This window comes from Heptranchias perlo, chromosome 8 (assembly GCF_035084215.1).
Source record: "Heptranchias perlo isolate sHepPer1 chromosome 8, sHepPer1.hap1, whole genome shotgun sequence".
Lineage (NCBI taxonomy): Eukaryota > Metazoa > Chordata > Chondrichthyes > Hexanchiformes > Hexanchidae > Heptranchias > Heptranchias perlo.
This window is the reverse complement of record NC_090332.1, coordinates 68,794,186-68,816,079: the sequence shown is the minus strand read 5'-3', so window position 1 is coordinate 68,816,079 and position 21,894 is coordinate 68,794,186. Positions and strand designations below refer to the sequence as shown.

Genomic DNA, 21,894 nt, shown 5'->3' with positions numbered 1-21,894 from the left:
ATGGTGGGCAGATTATTGGAATCAATTCTGAGGGACAGGTTAAACCGTCACTTAGAAAGGCACGGAGTAATCAAGGACCTTCAGCATGGATTTGTTAAGGGAAGGTTGAGTCTGACTAACTTGATTGGATTTTTTGAGGAGGTAACAAGGAGGGTCGATGAGGGTAGTGCGTTTGATGTAGTTTACATGGATTTTAGCAAGGTTTTTGACAAGGTCCCACATGGCAGACTGGTCAAGAAACTACAAGCCCATGGGATCCAAGGGAGAGTGGCAAGCTGGATCCAAAATTGGCTCAGTGGCAGGAAGCAAAGTGTAATGGTTGACGGGTGTTTTTGTGACTGGAGTATGTTTCCAGTGGGGTTCTGCAGGGCTCAGTACTAGGTACCTTGCTTTCTGTGATATATATTAATGATTTGGACTTAAATGTAGGGGGCATGATTAAGAAGTTTGCAGATGATACAAAAATTGGCCATGTAGTTGATAGTGAGGAGGAAAGCTGTACACTGCAGAAAGATATCAATGGACTGGTCAGGTGGGCAGAAAAGTGGCAAATGGAATTCAATCTGGAGAAGTGTGAGGTAATGCATTTGGGAATGGCAAACCAGGCAAGGGAGTGCACAATAAATGGGAGGATACTGAGAGGTGTAGAGGAAGTGAGGGACCTTGGAGTGCATGTCGACAGATCCCTGAAGGTAGATAAGGTGGTTAAGAAGGCATATGGAATACTTTACTTTATTAGCTGAGGCATAGAATATAAAAGCATGGAGGTTATGCTGGAACTGTATAAAACACTGGTTAGGCCACAGCTTGAGTACTGTGTACAGTTCTGGTCACCACATTGCAGGAAGGATATAATTGCACTAGAGAGGGTACAGAGTAGACTTACGAAGATATTGCTAGGACTGGAGAATTTTAGCTATGAGGAAAGATTGGATATGCTGGGGTTGTTCTCTTTGGAACAGAGGAGGCTGAGGGGTGATTTAATTGAAATGGACAAAATTATGAGGGGCCTAGATAGAGTGGATAGGAAGGACCTATTTCCCTTAGCAGTGAGGTCAATAACCAGGAGGGCATAGATTTAAAGTGATTGGTAGAAGGATTAGAGGGGAGCTGAGTAAAAAGTTTTTCACCCAGAGGGTGGTTGGGGTCTGGAACTCACTGCCTGAAAGGGTGGTAGAGGCAGGAACCCTCAGTTCATTTAAAAAGTACCTGGATGTGCACCTGAAGTGCCGTGACCTACAAGGCTACGAATCAAGTGCTGGAAAGTAGGATTAAGCTGGGTGGCTCATTTTTGGTTGGCGCGGACACGATGGGCCAAATGGCCTCCTTCTGTGCCGTAATTTTTCTATGATTCTATGAACTATCTTGTTTGTTGTTATGCCAATATATTTGGCTTCGTTAGCAGAGTAGCTTTTGAACATTGTCACTGTCACTTTTAACTTTTCTTCCTCCCTGCATCCTCGCTCATAATTAAGACTTCTGGCACAATCTCGTGCTCTAGCTTATTCTTTCCTAGGAATTGTGAAACTCTACCTCTCTGTTTTCCTTTCCTCCTACACCCAAGCTTGACAGCTACCATTTACTACTTCTTAAATGAAAAGAAAGACTTGCATTTATATAGCGCCTTTCATGACCTCAGGACGTCCCTAAGTGCTTTACATCCAATGAAGTACTTTTAAAATGTAGTCACTGTTGTGATGTAGGGAAATGCAGCAGCCAATTTGTGCACAGCAAGGTCCCACAAATAGCAATGTGATTATGACCAGATCATCTTTTTTTTAATGTTAGTAGAGGGATAAATATTGGCCAGAACATCGGGAAGAACACTCCTGCTGTTCTTCGAAATAGTGCCATGGGATCTTTTATGCCCACCTGATAGGGCAGATGGGGTCTCGGTTTAAAGTTTCATCCAAAAGACGACATCTCTGACAGTGCAGCATTCCCTCAATACTGCACTGGAGTGTCAGCCTAGATTTTGTGCTCAAGTCTCTGGAGTGGGACTTGAACCCACAATCTTGTTATTCAGAGGCGAGAGGTGCTACCACTAATCTAAGGCTGACACTTTTATTTATAGAATTATAGAATCTTACAGCATAGAAGGAGGCCATTCAGCCCATCGTGCTTGTGCCGGCTCTTCGGAAGAGCTGTCCAATTTAGTCCCACACCCCAGCTTTTACCCCATAAGCCTGCAAATTAGTCCTCATCAAGTACATGTCCAATTGCCTTTTGGAAGTTCCTATGGAATCTGATTCCACTACCCTTTCAGGTAGTGTGTTCCAGATCTTAACTACCCTCTGTGTGAAAAAAATTCTCCTAATTTCCCCTCTAGTTCTTTTGCCAATTATTTTAAATCTATGATCTTTGGTTACCGACGCACTTGCCAGAGGAAACAGTTTCTCCCTACTAGCTGGATCAAACCATTCATCATTTTGAATACCTCTATCAGGTCTCCCTTTAACCTTCTTTGCTCCAAGGAGAACAATCTCAACTTCTTCAATCTCTCCACTTAACTGAAGCTCTTCATCCCTGGTATCATCTTGGTAAACCTCTTCTGTACCCTCTCCAAGGCCTTGACATCCTCCCTAAAGTGTGGTGCTCAAAATTGTACACAATATTCCAACTAAGGTCTAACCAGTGATTTATAAAGGTTTATTATGACTTCCTTGTTTTTGTATTCAGTGCACCTATTTACAAAGCCAAGTATCCCATACGATTTCTTTACTACCTCTTGCCCTGCCACGTTCAAAGATTTGTGAATTTTCACCACCAGGCCTCTCTGCTCTTGTGCCCCCCTCAAAATAGTACCATTTAGATTCTACTGCCTCTCCATGTTGTTCCTCCCAAAGTGCATCACTTCACACTTATCCACATTAAATTGCATCTGCCATGTGTCTAGCCATTTCACCAGTCTGTCTATGTCCTCCTGAGGTCTGCTACTATCTTCCTCACTATTTACTACGTTGGCAAGTCTTGTATCCTCTGCAAAGTTTGAAATTATACTCCCTATACCCAAGTCCAGGCCATTTACATATAACTGGGGGGACCCCGTTGCATACTTCTCTCCAGTCAGAAAAACATCCATTCACCACTAGTCTCTGCCTCCTATCTCTTAGCCAATTAGGTACCCAAGTTACCACCAACCCTTTAATACCATGGCATCAATTTTCAGATGGCCGGGCGGGTACGTTCATGGTGGGGGGGGCTTCTAAAATTGGGGATTCCTGGAGCGGGTCCGGAGCCCAGCTCCAACCCGCCCACTTCCGGATTTCCCAATGACGCGAATCGGTGCGCGCGCAGCTCCCATATGTGGGACTCCCACTGGCAATCAAAGCTGGCGGTATCCCACTTAAGATCGTTATCTGGGTACTTGAAGTCGTTTACAGACCTCATTAGTTGGAGATTTTAGGAGGATTTGGATTTTGGACAACCCAGAGCGTGTTTCCCATGCTGGGGGAAACACTCCCTGTTTAAACAGACGTGTTGCAACCAGCAGCCAGTGGCAGCTGCAAAGGTCCATTTAACAGGTGCGGGGTAAACCCTGATTCATTGCAGCAGGGCACTCTGTCACCTCAGACAAAGTTTTGCCTGCCACACCGTTGTCTCCACACTCCTAATTATTAAATCATACCCTAAACTCTGCTGTCCAAACACATTTACGTACTTTGTGGACCCCCTCACACTCACACTATCAGGATGTTGGGGGTGGGGGGATCCATTGCTGCATTCATCACTCCATTGGAGGATGAACAACATCGCCAGGCATGCCGTCCACCTCCGCCACGTGGAGCTACACAACACAGTGCTGCGCAACAGACACCTGCACAAAGTAGTCGTGCAACTACACATACACCCACTGTAGGGTGACCCAATGGGTGGCATCATGCGTGTTCATGGAGAACCTCATGAAAGAGCATTATTGCACAAGCCAGTCAAGAATGGCCAAGATGAGGCAGTAGTGGTGACAATATAATATGTAATGTAAGTTGATCAGAAATCAAATATAAGTAAAAACCATGACAAACCCTCAAACACCCTTGTGCATCCCCTTCATGCTCAAGACACGTTTGTCTTACGCTTCCTACTACACATACATGATGCATGCCCTGTGGCTGCAGCACAGGTAGTGGCGGGTAAGGTGAAGCTGACCGTGAAAGAGATGCATGAGAGGGTGAGTATGAGACAGATCCATGAGATTGTATGAGGATTGGGTTGAGTGATAGTGGTGGGATGAGTACTGGTGAGGTGAGTAAGTGCAGGTAAGTTGAGTGGGTGTGAGGAGTGATGTGATAGAGTAGTGTTGGCAGTGCAGAAGGAGATGTGGGGTGGGGGCGTGATGTGGCAAACAGAGTGTAGGGGAAAGAGTAAGTGTACTCACTTCAGCTGACCTACTTAGGTCATTGAAGCGCCTCCTGCACTATATGCAGGTGCGTGATATGTTGGTGGTGCTGGTGACCTCCTCTGCCACCTCAAGCCAGGCCTTCATGGTGGCAGAGGCAGGCCACTTCCTCCCGTCCGCCAGGGAGAAGATCTCTGTCCTCCCCCTCCTTCTCACCCCATCCGGTAGGACCTGGAGTGAGGCATCATTAAACCTGGGAGCAGCCTTCCCCTGCTCCATGCTGTAATTTTGGCTCCTTTCTGCAGTATCAGTAAGTGGAGGACTGCCCCTTCAAATAGGGCTCCTCCAGCTGACAGCCTATGATGCGCCTGCGCAGTCCGCCCGCTGTGCAGCTTTCCAGCGCGAAACCCGGAAGCCAAGGTAAATGGCTTCAATTTACTTGCGATTGCGAGGGGAACCCACCAATTTTACTGGGCGAGTTGCCCATGCGCCCAGTCGACCCCCGCTGGCAACCTGCCTTCCTCCTAATCTCGGGCCCCATATATACATCGACTGTATTACCTTCATCAGCCATCTCTGTTACTTCATCAAGAAACTCAATCAGGTTAGTCAGACAGGATTTGCCTTTAACAAATCCATGCTGCCTGTCCCTTATTAACCCATGCTTCTCAAGTGAGAATTAATTTTGTCCTTGACAATGGTCTCTCGTAGTTTTCCCACCACTAACATTAGATTAATTGCCTGTACTTACCAGGCTTATCCCTCTCCATTTTTTGAACAGGGGTGTAACATTTGCTATCCTCTGGCACCATTCCTATTTCGAAGGAGGATTGAAACATGGTGGTCAGAGCTTCTGCTACCTCCCCCTAGCTTCCCTCAGCAACCTGGAATGCATCCCATCTGGACTGGGTGACTTGTTAACTTTTGAGTGATGCTAATCTATTTAGCTTATCTATCTATCTATGAACCCATTTATCTATTTTTATCCCATCCAATATCTCCACTCCCCCCTCCTCTGCTGTGACATTGGGCTCGATGTTAGCAGGGCTGCAGGTTCTCGGCGGGGCGCCCGGCGAAATCAGTCAGCTCCCCGCGCGATCGTAGCATAATTAGATCCACTTACCTTCTCCTCCAGGTTCCCCACTGCTGATCTGCGCGTCGGGCGCATGCGCAGTAAGATCTGTCAGCTGGAGGAGCTCTATTTAAAGGGGCAGTCCTCCACTGACAGATGCTGCAACAAACAGAAAATATTACAGCATGGAGCAGCCCAGGGGGAAAGCTGCTCCCAGTTTAATGATGCCTCACTCCAGGTATCAATACATGGGGTGAGGAGGAGGGGGAGGACAGAGATCTTCCCCCCGGCGGGCAGGAGGAAGCGGCCTGCCTCTGCCACCAGGAAGGCCTGGCTCGAGGTGGCAGAGGAGGTCACCAGCACCACCAACATATCGCCCACTTGCATACAGTGCAGGAGGCGCTCCAATGACCTCAGTAGGTCAGCCAAAGTGAGTACACTTACTCTTTCCCCTACACTCCGTCTGCCACATCACCGCCCCCCACACCACATCTCCTTCTGCACTGCCAACACTACTCTGTCACATCACCCCTCATACCCACTCAAACCTCATCCTCATCTTACCTGCACCTACTCACCTCGCCTGTACTCATCCCGCCACTACCACTCAACCCAATCCTCATACAATCTCATGGCTCTCTCTCATACTCACCCTCTCGTGCATCTCTTTCACGGCCAGCCTCACTCAACCTGCCACTACCTGTGCTGCAGCCACAGGGCATGCGTCACATATGTGCAGTAGGCAGCGTAAGGCAAACGTGTCATGAGCATGAAGAGGATGCACAAGGGTGTTTGAGGATTTGTCATGGTTGTTACTTATATTTAATTTCTGACCAACTCACATTGCATATTATATTGGCACCACTACTGCCATGTCTTCGCGAATCTTGTCTGGTTTGTGCAATAATGCCCTTTCCTGAGGATCACTGTGACCACCCACAACTGATGCCACCCATTGTCTCACTGCAGAGTGGGTGTAGGTGTATTTGTAGGGCTTTTTTCTGCAGACGGCTGAGAGATGTCGGCGATGTCCCCGGTTGCACCCTGGAAGGATGCGGAGGAGAAGTTGTTGAGGGCAGTGGTGACTTTGACAGCGACAGGTAAGAAGATGGTGCTCGGGCCAGCCAGGAGCAGCTTGGCATGAAGGAGGCTGCAGATGTCCACGACTACATGTCGAGTGACTCTGAGCCTCCGTGTGCACTGCTGCCCAGAGAGGTCCAGGAAGCTGAGCCTCGGTCTGTGGACCCTGTGGCGAGGGTAGTGCCCTCTGCGACGCATCTCTCTCTGCGGTAGCCCTCCCTCCTGCTGTACAGGTGGATGTGTCACAGCACTCTGTTGTGGAGCTCCACGTGTGAGAGGTGGACGGCGTGGATGGCGAGGCTGGTGCGGCTGGTGATGCTGTTCGCCCTCCGAGGAGGTCATGACTGCAGCTACGGCGGCCCCCATCCAGAAGATGTACATGTGAGGGGGTCCGCAAGGTTGGTACATGCCTCTGGACCCTGGGGTAAGTGTGCAAGTTGGTGACTTTGATTGTCAGGAGGAGGGTGGTGGAGGCCAAACTTTGTCCCAAGTGACAGAGTGGCCTCCTGCAATGAGTGAGGGTCTCCCCCCACCCCCCGACCTGTCAAAAGGACCTTTGCAGCTGCCACAGGCTGACAGCTGCAACAGGTCCATTTGAACTAGGAGTGTTTCCCCCAGTGTAGGAAACAGTCCCAGTTTGCTCTAAAATCCCATCCCTCCTCACATAATCCCTTAATCAGGTCAGTTAATGACCTGAAATAGTAAAATAAATAGCTTCAATTGGCATCCCGCTGGCTTTAATTGCCTGCGGGATTCCCACCAGCGGGGGCTGCGTGCGGACGCCGGCGCATCAGTTGGGAACCCGGAAGTGCGCGGGCTCCGGTCCCGCTTGAGGATTTCCCGATTTTAGGGGCCCCCCCGCCAGGAACGCACCCGCTGGCGGGTGCTAAAATGCTGCCCATTAACTTCATTCTCTTCTTTTGTGAAGACAGACGCAAAGTACTCATTCAGTACCTCTGTCATGCCCTCTGCCTCCACAAGAAGATTTCCTTTTTTGTCCCTAATTGGCCCCACCATTCCTTTAACTATCCTTTTACTTTTGATATGTTTATAAAAGATTTTTGGGTTCCCTTTTTTATACTTCTGTTTTCATACTTTTTCTTTGCCATGCTTATATACTTTTTCAATTCCCCCTTGCACTCTCTGTATTCTGCTTGGTTTTCAACTGTATTCTGTACGTGATATTTGTCATAAAGCACCTTTCTCTGTTTTATTTTAACCTCTATTTCCTTTGTCATCCAAGGAGCTCTAGCTTTGGATGATCCATCTTTCCTCCTCATGGAAATATGCTTAGTTTGTACCCAAACTATCTCCACCTTCAAGTCCTGCCATTTGCGCATTTACTGTTTTCCTGGCCAGTCTTTGTTTCCAGTCCACCTGTGTTGGATCCCTTCTCAAATCACTGAAATTCGCTCTCTTCCAGTTGGGTACTTTCACCTTTGATTTTTCTTTGTCCCTTTCCATAATTATTTTAAACCTAAATATATTATGATCACTATTACCCAGATGTTCGCCCACTGAAACACACTCCACTTGCCCTACTTCATTGCCCAGAACTAGATCCAGCACTGCTTCCTTCCTCGTTGGGCTAGAAACATGCTGATTAAGAAAGTTCTCCTGTACATATTTTAGGAATTCTTCACACTCCTTGCCCTTTACTCTGTTTTTTCCCAGTCTATGTTAGGTTGTCCTGTCTTTTCTCCTGCTGTTTTTAACCTTGGTTGTATCCTGCACTGTGTGCCTTGGCATTTCACCTCGGTCTCAATTTTGTAAAAAATCAAGATTTGTGAAACTGAACACACCATATGAGAGGAAAAAAGAGCTGAGCCCAACTGAATTAGTCCAGTTTGTTACAACCAGGCCATAATTTAGCTTTTCCATTAAAACCTAGGTTTCCCCTCACTCTTTCAGCAAGGCATTATGCCATTTTCTCTTAGGATTACAGGTAAACTTTAGTAAGCTGCCTTTCGGCCTCTTTTGTGGAGTTTTCCTTTAAGAGGTGAAATGACACCTCGGAAGCGGCTTTCTATCAGATTAGATTCCAACTCGAATTATTTTGTTCTTTAACAATCTAACCCAGAATGAGGAAAAAATTGCTTAAAGTAAAATGAAATTGAGTGTGGACAGTACATTACTGAGAATGATTAATCAAATTATAATTGAACCTACTTTTGAAAGACTGCTACTACAGATATACTGTAGCTACTAGGTAAATTCAGGAAATTAAGTCCCTGAATTAATAAGGTTCCTGTACTTGTGCAGATGGTTTAAGGTTTAATTATTCTTGCTGGAGGCAAGATTTTTGGAAGAAACAGTCTTTGTGATATCTCCAGCACAAACCTGGACTTTCTACCCCTAACATTAGCTGATATTGTATTCGGGCATGCAGGGAAGAGCTTTTGTCTAAAGCTCTCACTATATCCTATCCTGATTTGATGGACGATGTCTGACTGCCCGTTTCTTAAGATAAGTCCAATTTTAGTTTGATTTTTTCAATGCTTGCACTTTTTTTGAGTTCTATGGCCAACCATGATGGGAGATAGTATAGATACCCTCCCCAAAAGTGCTGCCCATTATAGTGCTGATCCCTTTGTATTGTGCTACTGGTAGTGAAGGGGGGAGTAACAATCATGCTTGTCATGGTTGCAAAGACTAGTCATACTGGAATGATTCATATGAAGATAACATGACTCACTGGTACTTGTTGTGCTAATGTAGAGTATGAATCACAAAGCAAACCCACCACCTCTTAAGTGTCACACTTCCCTTTTCACTGCAGTTGTGTGCGACGGTCCTCAATGGAGTGTCAATAAAAAAGTTCTCCATTTAATGCACTATTGAACTCCTCTCTCAGGCCACACAACAAATGGGGTCCTAGAGGCTATTAGGGACACAGAGGTTGCTTCCTTTAATTTGAAGTGTGCTGGCTGAAGAAGAGGGCATTTAGGGGCCCAAAAGTGTGATAAAACTAAGAAAGAATACAAGAAACTAAGGAAAGAGGTTAAGAGAGGGAAAAGGAAAGCAGGGAGGGAGTATGAGGAGCGAACCTCAAAAATATTTAAAAAGCAATATATCTTTAATAAGAGAATTTTTAAATGTGAGGAGAGGGTAGTGAGTTAGTAGAGGATAAATGGAAAATGGCAGAATACTTAACAAGTACAAGAGAGAAAGATATTGGGAAGGATTGGTTAAAAGTGAGATGAGAGATATAATAAATAATAGGGAAATATTAAAGAAGTTAAACTAAAGGAGGACAACAAAGTGCTGGGACCTGAAAGAATCCATCCAGGGATCCTGAGGGAAATGGAGAAAAAATAGCAGAGGCCCTAGAAATATATTTCAGGGTTCTATTGAGCGGGGACAGATGCTGAAAAACAAGAGATTGACCAATATAATACTCATTTTCAAAAAGTGAGACAAAGCTAACTCGAGTATTTACAGGCCAGCTAGTTTAACGCCTGTGGTGGGGAAAATTCTGGAATCTTTAATTAAGGATGAAATCACTTAATATCTAGATGGGAGGAAAATAACTGGAAGCATCCAGCATGGACATCAGAAAGGAAGATCGCGCATGACAAACCTGATATTTCTTTGAGGAATTGACAGATATGGTGGATGGGAGAAATGCAGTGGATGTGTTGTGCACGGGCGGAATGGCCATGTGGGAAATCAGGAGATTTCCTGGGTGCCTCTGTGAACAATTCCATAGTGCTGCATTTTTGGTCACTCTTATTTCCATGAGAATCCCATGCCCTTTGGGGGCAACCAGGCCTTCCCTGGGCGTACGTAGAAGCCCCGATTTTCACTGGGGGGGGTGCGAGGAGCAAGCGTGGGGCCAGCGAGGCGAAGGCCATGTTGGCCGATGTGAGGCCTAGACTTCCAGGCCTCATTTAAATAAACAAGGCTCGACTCCAGCCCGAACCCGAGGCCAATGGCGTGGAACTGTCAGGTGGAAGTGGGCGAGCGCGGCAGGGGACAGCGACCGGTAACCCACGGGAACGGTCCCCGGTGGTCAGGTAAAATAAGGGGCGGGGAGCGTACCAATAGTTATTTAAGGATATTAAAGCTGTTGGGGAAGCTGTATAATGACCATCGTGTATGTTATTTATTCATGTAACATAATTACATAGAAATTACAACACGGACATAGGCTGTTCGACCCAACCAGTCCATGTTGGTGTTTAGTCCTCCACACAAGCAGTGGTCCATGTGCCTACGCTGTTCCCATTACTCTGTATTGCTCTTTCCTTCATTGGTTGTAAAGCGCTTTGGGACGTCCTGAGGTTGTGAAAGGGTCTATATAAATGCAAGTTCTTTCTTTCTCTTTCAACCACCTATCTCACTGTTTCTTAAATGTTGACATGAGCTCTGCTTCAATCACTAACTCTGGTAACGCATTCCACAGCCTCACCACCCTCTGTGTAAAAAGATTTTCCTGCTTTCTGTCCTAAAACTCTTACATTTAATCTTATATCTATGGCCCCCTTGTTCCGGATGCCTAATTGGAGTGTATTGACTATTACTAAACTCCTATTGACTGTTACTAAAGTTCAAGGGTGATATGAGGAAGCATTTCTTCACACAAAAGGTAGTTGAAATCTGGAACTCTCTTCTCAAAAAGCTGTTGAAGCTGATTCACTTGAAAATTTCAAAACTGAAATTGATAAGCTTTTGTTAGGCAAGGATATTAAGGGTTACGGAACCAAGGTGGGTAAATGAAGTTAAGATACAGATCACCCATGATTTATTTGAACGGCAGAACAGGCTCAAGGAGCCGAATGGCCTACTCCTGTCCCTATATTCCTTTGTTCCTATGTCCTTCCTGGAATCCTGAAAGCAGGATAATGACAAATTGTTCAACATCAATTTTAAGACAAAGAACACTTATTTCAAATGTCCTCAGATGTATCCATAGCAAAATTCCACCAAATAAAATTTCAGTTTCCGTCACCCTGCGAGACCCAGATGAGTAGAAATAAAAATTGAAGCTTTCAATTCTGTGATTATGAAGTGATTTGTGACATTAACTAATGTGATATTATTAAATTCTGATTGAAGTTTGTGCAATACCCCAAAAAAGTGTACTTTTGGAAGAGGGTTAAATAAAATGACAACTAATATTAGCCTAGAAATGGATGTTGCCAATGTTAGTGACAAATAACTGATATCATGTGGAGCATAAATACCAGTATAGACAAGTTGGGCCGAATGGCCTGTTTCTGTGTTGTAAATTGTACGTAGTTCTATGTAAAATAATGAACACTCCAGTACAATATTCCTTTGTCCAATATTTTAGCAGAGGCTTTTTAAAAAGAAGGCAAAGGAAAAACATACAAAAGCATTAAGTGTTCATCTGCTAATTTCCAGTCTATTATCCTTATTCCAAAAGTATATTTTTGCTGTTTCATTGTGCAATATAAGTTTAACCTGTTCATAATGAACTCTTAACATCGACCTCAACAATTTGTGCTTGGATTAATAAATCACCTGTCTATAAAGACTAGATGAGGTCTGTCCCAAAATGGTCACTATGGACACGTTTCAGTCTTTATAATGAGATTAAATCGCAAAGGCATTTAGTGACACCCATAGAAACTATTTCGAGTAAACTTTGGATTCAGCACATAAATCATAATGCAGTAAGTTATTATTATATATTACCAGTAATTGTTGTTTCGTTTTGTCATATTAAAGTGAAATAGAACCTTCCACAGAGCATGATGAAATCTGTAGATTAAGAAGGACAACTAATTCACAAGGGCTGCAAGCACAAGTCAGTTTTAATGATCATCCTCATTAGATAATCCATAGATTTGACTGTTCCATGGGGATGCTTTGCTTATTATATTTACGTGCACCATCATTGTATATGCATACTCTAAAATAACTGCACTAAAACAGACTTTAAAAGGCAGAATCCAGTGCAGTAAAATGTGCAACTTTGCGGTTGCTAAGGTGACAATTATGTGAGACCTGTGCTTTGCCATTTCCAAACAATAAAATTCCACTATGCTGTAGCTCGTGATATTCCTCAGTTATGGAGTATGACAGCCAGTAAAGTCCACTGATAAATGACAGGACATCTATGGAAAAGGTTAGTGTGGGAGGAAATGGAGGAAGAATAGAGTCTACTTTGCTGTTACAGTCACATTACTGCACTTCATCTTCATGGATCTCATTCACCACTTTGCAATGATTGTGGTCTCTCAGTCTTTTTTTTTAGTGGTCAGCTTTAAATATTTTATTTTTTAATCGCGCTGACAAAATTAAAGAGTGAGCTCCCTTCCTCATCTTCACCCCTGCCTTTACAACTGGTAAAAAGCAGTCATGGGGCCTGATTTTAGCAGGCCTGCGGGTTTCCGGCGGGTTGGGTTTCGGGAGCGTGGTCAACACGCTCGGTGAAATTAGTGGGTTGCCCGCGCGATCGTAGCAGGCAAACCACTAATTGGAGCCACTTACCTGCTCCTCCGAGCTCCGCACTGCTGGTCTGCGCGTCGGGCGGGCTGCGCATGCGCAGTACGATCTGTCAGCTGGAGGCTCTCTAGTTAAAGGGGCAGTCCTCCACTGACAGATGCTGCAACCAATAGAACACATTACAGCATGGAGCAGCCCAGGGGGAAGGCTGCTCCCAGTTTAATGATGCCTCACCCCAGGCATCACCAGATGGGGTGAGGAGGAGGGGGAGGACAGAGATCTTACACCCGGCGGACGGGAGGAAGCAGCCTGCCTCTGCCACCAAGAAGGCCTGGCTCGAGGTGGCAGAGGAGGTCACCTGCACCACCAACATATCGCCCACCTGCATACAGTGCAGGAGGCGCTCCAATGACCGCAGTAGGTCAGCCACAGTGAGAACACGTAGTCTTTCCCCTACACTCCGTCTGCCACAACACTGCCCCCACCCCACATCTCCTTCGGCACCGCCAACACCACTCTGTCACATCACCCCTCATACCCACTCAAACCCCATCCTCATCTTACCTGCACCTACTCACCTCGCCAGTACTCATCCCGCCACTACCACTCAACCCAATCCTCATATAATCCCATGGCTCTATCCCATACGCACCCTCTCGTGCATCTCCCTCACGGCCAGCCTCACTCAACCTGCCACCACCTGTGCTGCAGCCACAGGGCATGCATCACATATGTGCAGTAGGCAGCGTAAGGCAAACGTGTCGTGAGCATGAAGGGGATGCACAAGGGTGTTTGAGGATTTGTCATGGGTGTTACCTATATTGAATTTCAGAACAACTCACATCACACATTATATTGGCACCACCACTGCCATGTCTCCGCGAATCCTGTCTGTTTTGCGCAATAATGCCCGCTCCTGGGTATCACTATGAGGACCCACCACTGATGCCACCCATTGTGTCACTGCAGAGTAGGTGCAGGTGTATTTGCAGGGCTCCTCCGCGCAGACGACTGAGAGACATCGGCGGTGTACCCGGCAGCACCCTGGAAGGATGCGGAGGAGAAGTTGTGGAGGGCAGTGGTGACTTTGGCAGCGACAGGTAAGAAGATGGTGCTCGGGCCAGCCAGGAGCAGCTCGGCATGAAAGAGGCTGCAGATGTCCATGACTACATGTCGAGTGAATCTGCGCCTCCGTCTGCACTGCTGCTCGGAGAGGTCCGGGGAGCTGCGCCCCGGTCTGTGGACCCTGTGGCGAGGGTAGTGCCCTCTGCGACGCGTCTCTCTCTGCGGTAGCCCTCCCTCCTGCTGTACAGGTGGATGTGTCACAGCACTCTGTTGTGGAGCTCCACGTGTCAGAGGTGGACGGCGTGGCCGGCGAGGCTGGTGATGCTGTTCGCCCTCCGAGGGGGTCATGCCTGCAGCTACGACGGCCCCCATCCGCAATATGTACATCTGAGGGGGTCCGCAAGGTAGGCACATGTCTCCGGACCCCGGGGTGAGTGTGCAGGTTGGTGACTTTGACCGTCAGGAGGGGGGTGGTGGAGGCCACACTTTGTCCCAAGTGACAGAGCGGCCTCCTGCAATGGGTGAGGGTCTCCCCTCCCCCCCCCACCTGTCAAATGGACCTTTGCAGCTGCCACAGGCTGACGGCTGCAACACGTCCAGTTCAACTAGGACTGTTTCCCTCAGTGTGTGAAACAGTCCCATGTTTCTCCAAAATCACACACAGTCCCTTAATCAGGTCAGTTAATGACCTGAACAAGCGAAATAAATACTGTCAAGTGGCATCCCGCTGGCTTTAATTGCCTGCGGGATTCCCACCAGCGGGGGCTACGCACGCACCCCCGCACGTCATCGGGGAACCCGGAAGTGGTTGGGATCGTGGCGTGATCCGGTCACGTGCCTGGATATCGGGATTTTCGGGGCACCCCCGCTGGAAACGCACAGGAAACCCGACGGTAAAATCGAGCCCATGGTGTCAGTCAGTGATACTGCCAACAGCAATGGTTATTATTTAGTCATTTTATGGTACTGTCAAATGTAACCTTTTGCATGCTCACTGATGTATTTTACCTTGATATTTTCTCATAACATTGATTCTGGTATCTCCATATATAGCCTTTCAATTAGTACAAAGTCAACTAGGCTCAGTTGGTAGCATTCTTGCCTCTGAAATCAGAAGGCTGTGGGTTCAAGTCTTGCTCAGGACTTGAGCACATAATCTAGGTTGACACTTCAATGCAGTACTGAGAGAGTGCTGCATATTTGGAGATGCATTCGTCAGATGGGGAATTTAACCAAGACCCTGTCTGCCTAGTCAGGTGGATATTAAAAATCCCATAGCATAATCCAAAGGAGAGCAGGAAGTTCTCCAGGTATCCTGGTCTACATTCCTTCTTCAACCAACACCATCATAGCACAGATTCATCTTATTGCTGTTTATGATCTTTATATTGCACAAAATGGCTGCTCTGCTTACAGACATAACAACAATAACTTTAAATCTAATTCATCTTATAGTGGAGTCCTGTGGATTGTTTCTGAGAATTGTGATGAGGTCTATAAAAATGAAAGGAAGGGAAGCAAGGGAAACAAATAAATGCAGCAACCAATTTGCATACAGCATTGTTTCACAAACAGCAATGAGATAAATGGCTAGATCATCTATTTTAGTGATGTTGGTTGAGGGGTAAATGTTGGCCAGGACACCAGGAGAACTCCCATGTTCTTCTTCGAATAATGCAGTGAGATCTTTTACATCCACCAGAGAGAAAAGATTGGGCCTCGGATTAACGCCTCATCTGAAAGACAGCACCTCAGACAGTGCAGCACTCCCTTAGTACTGTCCTGAAATGTCAGCCTAGATTATGTGCTTAAGTCTCTGGAGCAGGGTTTGAACACCCAACCTGTGACTCAGAAGTGAGAGTGCTATTAATGAACGAAGGCTGACATGTTGTATGCATGCCTTGCAATGTACCCCAACCATTCTATTCTAAATGATAATATTCATTTTAACAGCTTTACTAAAGGAAAAAAATAGTAGTATTAAGAAACAGAAAAAAATATTTGGAAGATGGTAATCAGGTGAAAAAAGAGCTGTATAATACATAATTTTTCATAACAGCAAACCCATTGCTGCTGATTATTCTACTATTTGAGGGAACTAACACTGACACTGCATAGTCAGAATGATATGGTATTCATTCATGGGCCAGATTGTATATTTCGTAACATTTATAATTCTACTCCACTTTGGTTTGCTATTTTCCTGCTCCTTCTACCATTCACCACTTCATGTTCAACAAGGTGTCTAGGACAACAACCTGGGATAACTTCCCTTCCGATTTCACTTACAAAATGGATGTCACACTTCAGCCTTTTCCTTTTCACCCGGCTACCTGGCTGAGATTGGGAATTTATTGCCGGAGTAGAACCAGTATTAATTAATACCCTGACTGATGCCTCGCCTGACTGCTTAGAGGAAAATGTTTTATCAATACACCACTTACACTGTCCCGTTTATCAAAGGCAGCCGCCTATGTTGGGCAAGTGGCGCTAACCATTTGCCATCACCATAGGAGTCAATTATGAAGGCAGTGCTTATAACGTATTAAGCACACCGGCTGTTTCGGGCAGTTCAATAAGCACTGATATTAAAGGCTTTGCTGATATTAGCCATAGTCAGGTCTTCAAGTAATTTCAAACAGCTGTTCATACCTGGTTAAAGTGCGATTAACTTAGTGATGAGATCCTAGATGCAATTAGGAGATGCAATTGCTAAATGAGATTTCCGTTCTTTAAAAAAATATGGTGATCATTTATCTTTTTTGTTTAACCATCCACTGCGTATAGCGGGTAAATCATGTTAACACCAATCCGCCTGCTATAAGTGGTGGAGACTGTATGTGAAATAGAATAACAATATTCAGTAACCTAAAAGTTTGGGATTGTGTCCGAATATAATTGCCATTGTTCTTTAAGGTGGCTAGTAAGACTTGGTAAAGAAAAGTTCTCCATGTTGCAACCCGGGACACTCCTGAGTGTACATCTTCATAATGGGCTTTCTAGATTCCAAACTTACTGCCCTGACAAAAAAAAAATCTCACTCCAGCTCTTACTTCATCACCAGGCAATTTCCATCCATCATCTCTATACAGTGTTTCAAATAATAACAACAACAACTTGCATTTGTATAGCATCTTTAACGAAGTAAAACATCCCAAGGCATTTCACAGCAGCGTAATCAGACAAAAAAATTGAAACTGAGCCAAAGAAGCAGATATTAAGACAGGTGGTCATCTAGGTAGGTTTTAAGGAGCGTCTTAAAGGAGGAGAGAGTCACGGAGAGGTTTAGGGAGGGAATTCCAGAGCTTTGGGCCTAGGCAGCTGAAGGCACGGCCATCAATGGTGAGGCGAAGGAAGTCGGGGATGTACAAGAGGCCAGAATTGGAGGAACGCAGAGTTCTGGGAGGGTTGTAGGGCTTGAGGAGGTTACAGAGATAGGTAGTGGCAAGGCTATGGAGGGATTTGAACCCAAGGATGGATGTAATTGGCAGTTTGGTGGGAGTTTTATGCTTCAAATTCACATTCTTCAAAGAAATGTTTAATTTTTGTTTCTCAGCAGCCGTTACTGAAATGCAATTTTAGTTCCTCTTTGTGAAGTGGCCTTTCAATCAGGATCGGAGAGGCAAAGAAAGGCAGAACATGAGACTGGATGTCCTAGGCCGGTTTTGAGAGCTCACATTTGACACACTAAGTCAGTTTTAATTATTTTCTTTCTGAGCAGATGTTCTACTCGTCAGCTTTGGAAACACTAAGCGGCTGAAGTTTCAGTGAGACTCTTGCTTTTAATCTTGATCACAGAACACTTTAAGTGACTTTGCTACATGCTGTGAAATGTTGATGAGATTGCTAAATTGTTTTTTTTCTCTCTGTAGGACCCATCCTGCTGGGAGGACGTTCTAGAAAGAAATAGGGTGACTGGTGTGTGTCAAGCAAAAGACTGCGATGGAACTGTTGCAGTAAGTCCAATAGATCTCAAGTTTATAGCATTTATAAACATTCCAAACACGTGAGGCGATCACCCACCTTAGCTTCTTTTAGGCCACCCAAGAATTATGACCAGCTTTAACATTTTCTTGTGAGTGAGGAACACCTCTTTTTAAAAATATATTGCCATTTCCTTCTTTTTGCTGTTGCCTGGTTCACAAAACAACAACAATCTGCATTTACGTAGCGCCTTTAACGTACTAAAATGTCCAAAGGCGCTTCACAGGAGCCTTATCAAACAAAATTTGACACTGAGCTGCATAAGGACATATTAGGACACGTGACCAAAAGCTTGGACAAAGAGGTAGGTTTTAAGGAGCGTCTTCAAGGAGGAGAGAGAGATAAAGAGGCGGGGAGGTTTAGGGAGGGAATTCCAAAGTTTACGGCCTAAGGAGCTGAAGGCACAGCTGCCAATGGTGGTGCGATTAAAATTGGGGATGCGCAAGAGGCCAGAATTGGAGGAGCACAGAAAGCTCGGAAGGTTGTAGGGCTGGAGGAGGTTACAGAGATAGGAAGTGGCGAGGCCATGGAGGGATTTGCAAACAAGGATGAGAATTTTAAAATCTAGGTGTTGCTGGACCAGGAGCCGATGTTGGTCAGCGAGCACAGGGGTGATGGGTGAACGGACTTGGTGTGAAAACTGCACATTACTCTTTCCTTGCCCTATGGAACAGAACTCTGCTCCCAGGTCTCTGCCCAGGCAGATCTGCGACCAGCCATCAGCAGCTGCATGAGAGTAGCCTAGAGATGACTCTCTCTTCAGTTTTCCCTCCCTTTTTATCAACAAGTATTTGGGTTGGCTTGGCTGAAATTGGAAACTCAGCCCATGGGACACCACGGAGTCAACTGGTATCCTAAAGTGAAAACTGAGTACATCATTGATAGAATGAGCTTGAAGGAGTCACTAAGACAGTGTGAGAGAGTTAAAGAAAGAAAAAACTTGAATTTTATAGCGCTTTTCAAAACTTCAGGACGTCCCAAAGCGCTTTACAGCCAACGAGGTACTTTTGAAATGTAGTCACTGTTGTGATGTTGGAATCGTGGCAGCCAGTTACTCGCAACAAGGTCCCACAAACAGGAATGTGATATTGATTAGGTAATTTGTTTTAGTGGTGTTGGTTGATGGATAAATATTGGCCAGGACACCGGAGAGAACTCCCCTACTTTTCTTTGAAATAGTGCCATGAGATCTCTTATGTGCACCTGGGAGGTCTCATCCTAAAGACAACACCTTCAACAATGCAGCACTCCCTCAGTACTGTACTGAAGTTTCAGTCTCGATTTTATGCTCAAGTCTGGAGTTTGACTTAAACCCACCACCTTCTGACTCAAAAGTGAGAGTGCTACCAGTGAGCCAAGGCTGACACCTTGATTTAATATGTACAGTTAAACTCTCAGTATTGGTGAAGCACCTAGAATTGATGACTAATTTAATTCAGCTTCCTTATATTGTCCGACTGAGTATTGCCTTCAGACCTGTCCCCAAAATGATACTATTAGCATTCTGGCTGAATAAAAATATTCAAAAATCAACAGATTTTGAAAAAGAATTTTAATTTACACACTGTTTTACAAAGGAAAATCACTCCTGTGTATATCATTTAATGCAATATGTTTTGTGGAATTTATGGCATAAATAAATACAGATATAAAACTGCAGTTTTTATAATAACATGTAAGACATTTTCTGCATTGAAATGAATAAAGCAACAATCTTAGAGTACAACTATGTAAAATTGCCTTTCTGTCCTCATGGTGTTGCACAGTTGACACCATCCCAAGCAGTCTAATGCACTATTATTATTAATAACATTAAACTGCACACTCAAAGGGATGTCTCGGAAAACTGCAACAGCTGTCTGGAGAATGTAAAAGCACTAAAAACATGAAAAGTTGCCTGAACTTTGATTGCGTATGTTTCAACAAGCGACTAGGTAATTTTTACTTTGCTGCTTTTGGATTAAATCCGTGTTATTTAAAATGTCAGCGTTGATGTATTTACTATAGCCGGGCAGTGCTGCAGTCTGACAACCATGATAAAGAACCAGCAGAGGCTGGGCCTACACCTGGCACCAGTCTAGGAGCTGGAAGCTGGCCACATCACTTTCATCTCCTGTTAATGCAGCCTCCTCATTAGCCAGAGGCACTCAGAGAGGCTGTTTGGTTCAAACCATGCACAATATATATCTGTTCCATTAGGCTACTCCCCTGACAGATCTAAAGTGAAAAACATCCCTTAAATTTTAAATTCTTTTAATAGAATGTTACTCAGACAGCAGCCGTCAGTGCGCAGTTTTTTATGTCTCATCACTGCTCCTTTGCACAATTTCTAATTTTGTTGAACAAATATGGATTGGGTGCCTTTAACCCAATTCATCTTTGATGATCCCTGCTCTTTATACAGAGGTATCTTGCTCATTATTCAAAGCTTTTTGGTTGCACTGTTTGCATTTAGTGTAAAGGTCAGTTCTGAAAATAATGACTGTCTTGTAAGGCTCACAATTTCCATTCTCCAGCTGATGGATGATAGCAAGTTACTTCTCTCTTGCCAGAAGAAACTGCAATGGTGGCTTCAGCCCATGTTGGATATTGTACAGTGATGTTGCCCTCTTGGTACTGGGGGAAAGCAGGAATGAGTGTAGCTGTTTATTCTCTACTTTCCATGCTGTATGTGCAAGATCCAAAGCTGCAAGTTGGTTCAGTTTTCAAAAGTTGTGGACGTTTTGAGGGATGAGTTGCCTTCCATTTCACCAGAAGCAGTAACTCATAGGGTATGGCGACCTTATATGATATCAGAAGATGCACTGTACCAGACCTCGTGGCTCATATGGGGGACATGGAATAGCATAAGATTGGAAATTGCATGTTACAAGATTGTAACTCAGTTAAGGGGTTCTGATAATGTTATAAGCTCAAATAGTTTATGCAGTTATCAGAACTGTGTGAATAATTTGCAGTCCCAAACCACCTTCATTCTTTTCTTCTGCTTTGTTTCAACGTCAGGTTCCACATAGACGCTGATGACACCCAGCTCTACCTCACCACCACCTCTCTCAACAACCCCCCCCCCCCCACTGCCTCTGATTTGTCGCGCTGCTTGATGAGTAGAAATTTCCTCCAACTAAATATTGGGAAGATTGTAGCCATTGTCTTCGGTCTCCACCACAAACTCCATTTCCTAGCCATCGACTCCATCTCTCTCCCTGGCCACTGTCTGAGGCTGAACCAGACCGTTCGCAACCTTGCCGTCCTATTTGACCCTGAGATGAGTTTCCGACCCCATATCCGCTCTATCACCAAGTCTGCTTACTTCCACCTCTGTAACATTGTCCATCTCCGCCCCTGCTTCAGCTCATCTGCTGCTGAAACCCTCATCCATGACTTTGTTACCTCTAGACTCGACTATTCCAATGCTCTCCTGGCCAGCCTCCCATCTTCAACCCTCCGTAAACTTGAGCTCATCCAAAACTCTGCTGCCCGTATGCTAACTCGCACCAAGTCCCATTCACCCATTACCTCTGTGCTCGTTGACCTACATTGGCTTCCTGTCCAGCAACACCTTGATTTTAAAATTCGCATCCTTGTTTTCAAATTCCTCCATGGCCTCGCCTCTCCCTATCTCTGTAACCTCCTCCAGCCCTACAACCCTCCGAGATCCTGGCCTCTTGCACAACCCCGGTTTTAATCGCTCCACCACTGGTGGTCGTGCCACCTCTCCGTCTCTCTACCTTTCTCTCCTCCTTTAAGACGCTCCTTAAAACCTACTTTTTTGATCACCTGTCCTAATATCTCCTTATGTGGCTCAGTATCAAATTTTGTTTGATAACGCTCCTGTGAAGTGCCTTGGGATGCTTTACTATGCTAAAGGCGCTATATAAATATAAGTAGTTGTTGTTGTTGTTGTAGCTACGAACTATATAATCCAATAACCACGGCAGTTAAT

General features: G+C 45.2%; 1 protein-coding gene across 1 annotated transcript in view; it reads left to right on the top strand.

Moving 5' to 3' along the window:
• The window catches only part of prkn (parkin RBR E3 ubiquitin protein ligase), a 1,016,703-nt gene that overhangs the window by 523,772 nt on the left and 471,037 nt on the right, over positions 1-21,894 (top strand). Inside the window, exon 5 of the mRNA XM_067989235.1 lies at positions 17,840-17,923. Coding sequence (XP_067845336.1) covers positions 17,840-17,923 — 84 coding nt within the window. The remainder of the gene's footprint in view (positions 1-17,839; positions 17,924-21,894) is intronic.